A 9,606-nucleotide genomic window follows, 5' to 3' on the forward strand; every position below is an offset into this window, starting at 1 on the left:
ATTTTGGGGTTCCCAAATTTCAGGGTTTCAGGTTCGATTTTGAGGTTTCCAGGTTGGATTTTTGGGGTTCCTGGGACGGATTTCAGGGTTCCGGGCGTTTCCACATCTCAGGTTGGATTTCATTGGTTCCAGGTTGGATTTTGGGGGTATCTGGGATGGATTTGGGGGTTTCTGGGTGGGATTTTCGGGTTTCTGGGCAAATTTTTGTGGTTCCCACGTTTGATTTTCAGGGTTCCTCGGCTCCGTCCCCCATCCCCAGCACCCTGAGGGCGCAGTCAAGCGCGGGGGTGCTGTGGGTCGGGCACCCCATGGACACGACGGCCCCGTGGGGCCCCAGGAACCGGGGCAGGGCCTGCAGGGCTGGGGGGCTCCTGGGGCGGATTTTGGGGTTCAGGGATGGATTCTGGGGTTCCCGGGATTTCATTGGTTCCAGGCTGGGTTTGGAGGGTTGGATTTTGGGGGTTCCAGGTTGGATTTTTGGGGTTCCTTGGATGGATTTTTGGGGTTCCTTGGATGGATTTCAGGGTTCCAGGTATCTCTACGTTTCACGTTGGATTTTATTGGTTCCAGGTTGGAATTTGGGCGTTCCTGGGATGGATTTTTGGGGTTCCCTGGTTCAGTTTTGGGGTTCCCAAATTTCAGGGTTTCGGGTTCGATTTCGAGGTTTCCAGGATGGATTTTGGGCTTCCAGGTTGGATTTTGGGGTTCCAGGTTTGACAGGTCCAACGTTGGACATTATTGGTTCCAGGACGGATCTCCAGGGTTTCGGGTCGGATTTTGGGGTTTCCAGGCTGGATTTTCGAGATTTTACACTGGATTTTGGGGTTTCTGGGTGAAATTTTGGGGTTTCCACGTCGGATTTTCACTTTTCCTCACTTCCACTCCCCATCCCCACCACCTTGAGGGCGAAGTCGAGCGCGAGGGCGCTGTGGGTCAGGCACCCCATGGACACGACGTCCACGTGGGGCCCCAGGAAGCTGCCCAGGCTCTCCAGGCCGATGCCGCCGCTGGCCTCCACCAGTACCCGCGGGTGCGCGGCCTTGACGCGCGCGGCCGCCGCGTGCAGCTCCTGGAAACGGGGGGAAAACGTCAAAAAACCCAAAATTTGGGGTTCATTGGATGAGTGGGGGTCTGGTTCATTGGGGTTGGGCGGGATTCGAACCCAAAATTGGGGTGTCCCTGCTCAAATTTGGGTTTTCCCCATAAAAATCCCCCAAAATCCGGGGATTAGTCCACCCAAAATTGGGGTGTCCACCCCCAAATTCCCCTTAAAGCAGAAACACCAAAAATATTGGCATTTTTCACCCAAAAATTTGGGGTCTCTCCCACCCAGAAAAATCCCAAATTTGGGATTTTCAACCTAGAATCTGCCCAAATTCAGTCCCTAGAAAAACCCATTAATTCTGGAATTATTTAACCCAAAATTGGGGTGCCCACCCCCAAATTCCCCTTAAACCAGAAACACCAAAAATTTGGGATTTTTCACCCAAAAATTTGGGGTCTCTCCCACCCAGAAAAATCCCAAATTTTGGGATTTTCAACTTAAAATCTGCCCAATTTCGGTCCCTATAAAAACCCATTAATTCTGCAATTATTTAACCCAAATTTCGGGTGCCCACCCCCAAATCCCGACTCAACCAGAAACCCCAAAAATTCGGGGTTTTCCACCCAAAATTTGGGGTCCGAACCACTGAGAAAAACCCCAAAATTTGGGATTTTCAATCTAAAATCTGCCCAAATTCGGTCCCTATAAAAACCCATTAATTCTGGGATAATTTAACCCAAAATTAGGGTGCCCACCCCCAAATTCCCCTTAAAGCAGAAACACCAAAAAAACTGGGATTTTTCACCCAAAAATTTGGGGTCTCTCCCACCCAGAAAAATCCCAAATTTGGGGGTTTCCAACCCAAAATTTGCCCAGTTTGGGTCCCCAGAAAAAATGATCAATTTTGGGATTGTTCCACTTAAAATTGGGTGTTCAAAATTGGGGTGCCCACCCCCAAATCCCCTTCAAACCAGAAATCCCAAAAATTCGGGGTTTGCAACCCAAAACCTGCCCAGTTTCGGTCCCACTTCTTGGGTTTATCCCAATTTCTTTTTGCTTATTTCCCCAATTTTTTGGGTTTTTTCCCATCTTTGGGGGGTTTATCCCCATTTCAAAAAGTCCACAGCCCCATTTTTGGGGTTTTTCTTCCTATTTTTTGGGGTTTGTCTCCATTTTTTGGGGTTTCCCCACATTTTTGGGGGGTTTATCTCAATTTTTTGGGGTTTTTTTTCCCCCATTTTTTAGGGTTCATTCCTTTTTATTTGTTTGTTTGTTTTTCCCATTTTTGGGGTTTCATCCCAATTTTTGGGGCTTATCCCAAATTTTTGCAGCATGTCCTCATTTTTTGGGTTTTTTTTCCTTTTTTTTGTTTTTATTCCCATGTTTTTTTATTTTTTCCCACTGTTTGGTTTGGGTTGTTCCATTTTTCTGGGGTTTTCCCCCATTTTTTGTGGTTTTTCCCCATTTTTTTGGGAATAATGCCATTTTTTGGACTTTATCCCTATTTTTGGTGTTTATCCCCATTTTGGGGCCTTTTATCCCCATTTTTTGGAGTTTTACCCCCATTTTGCGGGTTTTATCCCAATTTTTTGGCATTTATTCCATTTTTTTGGGTTTTTTCTCAATGTTTGGACTTTACCCCAGTTTTTTGGCGGGTTCATCCCCCCTTTTTGGGATTTTTTCCTCATTTTTTGGGCGTTTTCCACCTTTTTTTTTTGTCGATTCCCCATTTTTGGGGTTTATCCCAAATTTTTTCAGATCTCCCCCCCACCTTTTTTTTTGGGGGGGGATTTATCCAAATATTTTTTGATTTTTCCCATTTTTATGGGTTTCTCCCCATTTTTGGAGTTTATCCGAGTGCAGATCCCGGGGGGGGACAATGTCAGTGAACCCCAAAATTTGGGGTTCGGTTCATTGGGGTTGGGCGGGATTTGAACCAAAATTGGGGTGTCCCTGGGTTTTTCCCATAAAAATCCCCACAAATCCGGGGATTGTTCCCCCCAAAATTGGGGTGTCCCTGCTCAAATTTGGGTTTTTCCCATAAAAATCTCCACAAATTTGGGGATTGTTCCACGCAAAATTGGGGTGTCCCTGCTCAAATTTGGGTTTTCCCCATAAAAATCTCCACAAATTTGGGGATTTGAACCCAAAATTGGAGTGTCCACCCCAAATTCCCCTTAAAGCAGAAACACCAAAAATTTGGGATTTTCCACCCAAAATTTGGGGTCCGACCCACCAAGAAAAAACCCAAAATTTGGGATTTTCAACCCAAAATTTGCCCAATTTGGGTCCCTAAAAAATTTATCAATTCTGGGATTATTTGACCCCCCCAAAAAACCCGATTTTTTGCAGTTATCTCCCCCAAAATTTCACCGTTTTTCCCCAAATTTTTGCCGTTTTTCCCCAATTTTTCACCTTTTTCTCCCAAATTTTCACCTTTTCCCCCCAAAATTTCGATTTTCAGGGTTCCCGAATTTTGGGGCTCCCCCATGGGCTCAGAGCTCAAATCTCCACCACCCCCACCCCGATTTTGCACCATTTTTTTGAGTTTCTCCCCCAAAATTTCACTTTTTTTCCCCAGATTTTCACCTTTTCTTCCCAAATTTTCACCTTTCCCCCCAAATTTTCACCTTTTATCCCCAAAATTTCCCCTCTTTCCCCCAAAATTTCGATTTTCGGGGTCCCCAGATATTTTGAGGCTCCCCTGTGGGCTCAGAGCTCAAATCTCCGCCACCCCCACCCCAATTCTGGGCACATTTTTGGGGTTTTCTCCCCCAAATTTTTGCCTTTTTTCCCCAAATTTTCATCGTTTTTCCCCAAATTTTCACCTTTTCCCCCCAAATTTTCACCTTTTATCCCCAAAATTTCACCTTTTCTCCCCCAAAATTTCCATTTTCGGGGTTCCCGAATTTTGGGGCTCCCTCGTGGGCTCAGAGCTCAAATCTCTGCTACCCCCACCCCAATTCTGGGCACATTTTTGGGGTTTTCTCCCCCAGATTTTCACCTTTTTTTCCCAAATTTTCGCCGTTTTCCCCAAATTTTCACCTTTTTTTCCCAAATTTTCACCTTTTCCCCCCAAAATTTCGATTTTCAGAGTTCCCGAATTTTGGGGCTCCCCTGTGGGCTCAGAGCTCAAATCTCCACCACCCCCACCCCGATTTTGCGCCATTTTTTTGTGTTTCTCCCCCAAAATTTCACCTTTTTTCCCCAAAATTTCGATTTTTGGGGTTCCCCGATGTTTTGGGGCTGCCCCGTGGGCTCAGAGCTCAAATCTCTGCCACCCCCACCCCAATTCTGGGCACAGTTTTTTGAGTTTCTCCCCCAAATTTTTGCTTTTTTTCCCCAAATTTTCACCGTTTTTCCCCAAATTTTCGCCATTTTTCCCCCCAAAATTTCGATTTTCGGGGTTCCCTGATGTTTTGGGGCTCACCTCTGGGCTCAGGTTGTCAAGCAGGACGACATCGGCCCCGGCCTTGGCCGCCTCCAGCGCCTGCTCGGCGCTCGCGCACTCCACGCCCAATTTCCGCGTGAAGCCACCGGCCCGGCGCGCCTCCACAATCAGCTGTGGGACCCCAAAATAAACCCAAAAATTAGGGATTTGCCCCCAAAATTTGGGTTTTTCTATTAAAAATTAATCCTCAAAAATTGGGGATTTCTACTCAAAATTTATCCCCAAAAATTTGGAAATTAATCCCCAAAAATTGGGGTTTTCTATTCAAAATTAATACCCAAAAATTGAGGATTTCTACTCAAAATTAATCCCCAAAAATTCGGAAATTAATGCCCAAAAATTGGGAATTCTTACTCAAAATTAGTCCCCAAAAATTGGGATTTTCCCCTCAGATTCATCCCCAAAAATTGAGAATTTGACTCCCAAATTAATACCCAAAAATTGGGGATTTCCACTCAAAATTTAAACCCAAAAATTTGGAAATTAATCCCCAAAAATTTGGGTTTTTCTATTCAAAATTAATCCTCAAACATTGGGGATTTCTACTCGAAATTAATTTCCAAAAATTTGGAAATTAATCCTCAAAAATTGGGGATTTCTATTCAAAATTAATCCCCAAAAACTGGGGATTTCTACTCAAAATTTTTCCCCAAAAATTTGGAAATTAATCCTCAAAAATTGGGAATTTCCCACCCAAAAATTGGGAATTCCTACTCAAAATTATTCCTCAAAAATTGGGATTTTCCCCTCAAATTCCTCCCCAAAAATTCAGAAATTTATCCCCAAAAATTGGGAATTTGACTCCCAAATTAATACCCAAAAATTGGGGATTTCTACTCAAAAAATATCCGCAAAAATTGGGGATTTCTACTCAAAATTTATCCCCAAAAATTTGGAAATTAATCCCCAAAAATTGGGATTTTTTTCCCCAAATGAATCCCCAAAAATTGGGAATTTCCCACCCAAAAATTGGGAATTCCTCCTCAAAATTAGTCCCCAAAAATTGGGATTTTCCCCTCAAATTCATCCCCCAAAATTCAGAAATTAATCCCCAAAAATTGAGAATTTGACTCCCAAATTAATACCTAAAAATTGGGGATTTCTACTCAAAATTTAAACCCAAAAATTTGGAAATTATTTCCCAAAAATTTGGGGTTTCCTATTCAAAATTAATCCTCAAAAATTGGGGATTTCTACTCGAAATTAATTTCCAAAAATTTGGAAATTAATCCCCAAAAATTGGGATTTTCTATTCAAAATTAATATCAAAAAATTGGGGATTTCTACTCAAAATGAATCCCCAAAAATTGGGAATTTCTATTCAAAAAATTGGGAATTTCTACTCCAAATTAATCCGCAAAAATTGGGAATTTCCCTGTAAATTAATCCCCCAAAATTGGGAAATTCTACTCAATAAATAATCCCCCCAAAATGGGGAATTTTCCCCTCAAATTAATCTCAAAAAATTGGGGATTTTTCCCAAAATTAACCCCCAAAATTTCAGAAATTAATCCCCAAAAATCGGGAATTTCTACTCAAAATTTCCCCCCCCCCCCCCCAAAAAAAATTGGGGATTTCTATTCAAAAAAATTGGGAATTTTCACCCCCAAAATTGGGATTTTTTCCACCAAAATTATCCCCAAAAATTGGGAATTTCTACTCAAAAATTGGCAATTTTCCAGCAAAATTAATCCCCAAAAATTCAGAAATTATTCCCCCCAAATTGAGAATTTCTACGCAAAATTAATCCCCAAAAATTGGGAATTTTTCCTCAAAATTAATCCCCAAATTTGAGAATTTCCCCCTAAATTAATCCCCAAAAAATAGGATTTTCTACTCAAAATTAATCCCAAAAAATTGGGAATTTCTACTCAAAATTAATCCAAAAAATTGGGAATTCCTACTCAAAATTAATCCCCAAATTTGAGAATTTTCCCCCAAATTAATCCCCCAAAAATAGGATTTTCTACTCAAAATTAATCCAAAAAATTGGGAATTTCTACTCAAAAAATTGGGAATTCCTACTCAAAATTAATTCCCCTAAATTTGGGAATTTTTCCTCAAAATTAATTCCCAAATTTGAGAATTTTCCCCCAAATTAATCCCCAAAAATTGGGATTTTCTACTCGAAATTAATTCCCTAAAAATTGGGAATTTCTACTCAAAAAATTGGGAATTCCTACTCAAAATTAATTCCCCAAAAATTGGGAATTTTTCCTCAAAATAAATCCCCAAATTTGAGAATTTCCCCCCAAATGAATCCCCAAAAATTGGGAATTTCTACTCAAAATTAATCCCCAAAAATTGGGATTTTCTACTCAAAATTAATCCAAAAAATTGGGAATTCCTACTCAAAATTAATTCCCCAAAAAATTGGGATTTTCTACTCAAAGTTAATCCCCAAAAATTGGGAATTCCTACTCAAAATTAATTCCCCAAAAAATTGGGAATTTTTCCTCAAAATTAATCCCCAAATTTGAGAATTGCCCCCTAAATTAATCCCCCCAAAATAGGATTTTCTACTCAAAATTAATCCAAAAAATTGGGAATTTCTACTCAAAATTAATTCCCAAAAATTGGGATTTTCTACTCAAAATTAATTCCCTAAAAATTGGGAATTTCTACTCGAAATTAATTCCCAAAAAATTGGGAATTTCCCCACAAAAATTGCAAATTTTCCCCGGAAAAATTGGCAATTTCCCCCCAAAATTAATCCCCAAAAATTTCCCCAAATTTGGGGTCCCCCCACACCCAAAACCCCCCAAATTTTGGGGTGCTCACCTTTGCCAGCGCTCTGGCATTGTCCCGATCCCCCACAAATTTGGCCCCCAAATTTCCCCCATTTTTACCCCAAATTCGGGGTCCCCACAACTGGAACCCCCCAAATTTTGCCCCCAAATTTTGGGTTTCCCCACCCCATTTTCCACCCATTTTTTTTCCCATTTCTCCCCCATTTCCACCCAAATTTCCCCCATCTTACCCCAAATTTTTCCCCATTTTCCCCCCATTTCCCCCCCAAATTTGAGTGTCCCCACAACCAGAACCCCCCAAATTTTACCCCCAGATTTTGCCCCCATTTCCCCCCAAATTCGGGGTCTCCCCTCCTCATTTCAGCCCCATTCCCCCCCAATTTTCCCCCCCATTTCTCCCCCATTTTCCACCCAAATTTTTCCCATTTCCCCCCACATTTTGGGGATCCCCCTCCCCATTTCCCCCCCAAATCCGGGGGTTCCCACAACCAGAACCCCCCAAATTTTGCCCCCAAATTCGGGGTCTCCACACTCATTTCCCTCCCATTTTCCACCCATTTGTCCCCCAATTTTTTCCCCATTTCCACCCAAATTTTTCCCATTTCCACCCAATTTCGGGGTACCCCACAGCGAATTTCACCCCAAATCCCCCCAAAATTTGGGTCCTTACCCGTTTAACCCCTTCCTGTCCCTCACTCAGTTCCACCACCGCTCTGTGCTTGTCCTTGAGCAGCCCGGACCCCCCATTTCCCCCCCAAATTTCCCCTCATTTTACCCCAAATTTTTCTCCATTTCTCCCCATTTCCCCCCCAAATCCGGGGGTCCCCACAACCAGAACCCCCCAAATTTTGCCCCCATTTCCCCACAAATTCGGGGTCTCCTCTCCCCATTTCTCCCCTATTCCCCCCCCAGTTTTTCCCGCCATTTCTCCGCCATTTTCCACCCAAATTTTTCCCTCATTTTCCCCCAAATTTCAGGGTCTCCCACAACCAAAACCGCCCCAAAACCCCCCAAAATTTCGGGGTCTTTACCCGTTTAACCCCTTCGTGCCCTCCTCCGCCCATCTCGGCCACGGCCCTGTGGTTGTCCTTGACGAGGCCGAACGCCCCCAGCCCCTCCCAAATTTCCCCTCATTTTACCCCAAATTTTTCCCCAAATCCGGGGATCCCAACAACCAGAACACCCCCAAACTCTGTAGGGTCTCCCCACAACTAAAACTGCCCCAATTCAAGGGTCCCCCCACTCATTTCCCCCCCAATTTCGGGGCTCCCCCACCCCAAAAGCCCCCAAAATTCGGGGTGCTCACCCGTTTAACCCCTTGCTGTCCGCTGTCACTCTCTCTGTGATTGTCCCCCCAAATTTCCTCCCCATTTTCCACCCATTTTTCCCCCATTTCCACCCACATTTCGGGGTTCCCCCGACCCAAAATTTCGGGGTCCTTACCCGTTTAACCCCTTCGTGCCCGCCGCCCATCTCGGCCACGGCCCTGTGGTTGTCCTTGATGAGGCCGAACGCCCCCAGCCCCTCACGGTGCCCCTGCGCGCCGCCCACGCCCAGCGCGTACTTCTCGGCTGCCCTGAAGCCGGGCGTGCACTTGCGCGTCCCCGCCACGACCCCTCCCCAGTTTCGGCTCTCGGCGACGCCCCGGGCCCGGGCGGCCATGGAGGCCACGCCGCTGCAGCGGCCCAGGACATTGAGGGCCGTGCGCTCGGCCAGGAGCAGCCCGGAAACAGGGCCGCGAACCTCGGCCAGCAGCGCCCGGCCCGGGCCCAGCCGGGAACCTTCGGGAACCTTCCAGAGCACAGAGCAGCCCGACACCGCGAACACCGCCTCGGCGAACGGGCAGCCGGCCAGCACCCCGAAAAACGGGGGGGTTTTGGGGTTAAATGCGGGGGTTTCGGGGTTTTTGACAAGGATGTGGGCGCGGATCTCGGGGTTCCCCAGCGGCGCCACGGTGGGGTCGGGCCAGGGCGCGTCCTCGTCCAGCCAGGAGCGCGCCAGGGCCCGCAGGCGGTGCGGGGGAGGGGGGGGTGGCCAGGGGGTCCCCGAAGGGTTCGGGGGGTTCGGGGGTCCCGGGGGGTTCGGGGGCGCAGAGCCGGACATGGTGCGGAGAGACCTGGGGAGAGAGAAAGGGAATTAGGGGGAGGATATTGGGGTCCTTGGGGGGCATTTTGGGGGTCTTGGGGGGTCTCTGTGAGGATTTTGGGGGTCCCAGGAGGGTCCTTGAGGGGGTTTTGGGGTCCCCATTGGGATCTATGGGGAGATTTTTGGGTCTGGGGGCGATTTTGGGGGTCCCAGGAAGGTCCCGGAGGGGCTTTGGGGGTCTTAGGGGGGTCCTGGAGGGGATTTGGGGGTGTGGG

The 9,606-nt window shown here is 45.9% G+C and overlaps 1 protein-coding gene across 1 annotated transcript; it reads right to left on the reverse strand.

The window, feature by feature from the left end:
• Window positions 1-785: 785 nt before the first annotated feature.
• Window positions 786-9,349, reverse strand: LOC134433078 (nicotinate-nucleotide pyrophosphorylase [carboxylating]-like). The gene is made up of 3 exons (XM_063181972.1): window positions 8,699-9,349; window positions 4,476-4,607; window positions 786-1,069 (listed from the first exon to the last, which is right to left on the reverse strand). The coding sequence occupies exons 1-3, from the start codon at window positions 9,347-9,349 to the stop codon at window positions 863-865; spliced, it is 990 nt and encodes a 329-aa protein (XP_063038042.1). The 3' UTR covers window positions 786-862.
• Between the last annotated feature and the right edge of the window lie 257 nt (window positions 9,350-9,606).

This window comes from Melospiza melodia, unplaced genomic scaffold (assembly GCF_035770615.1).
Source record: "Melospiza melodia melodia isolate bMelMel2 unplaced genomic scaffold, bMelMel2.pri scaffold_114, whole genome shotgun sequence".
Classification (NCBI taxonomy): domain Eukaryota; kingdom Metazoa; phylum Chordata; class Aves; order Passeriformes; family Passerellidae; genus Melospiza; species Melospiza melodia.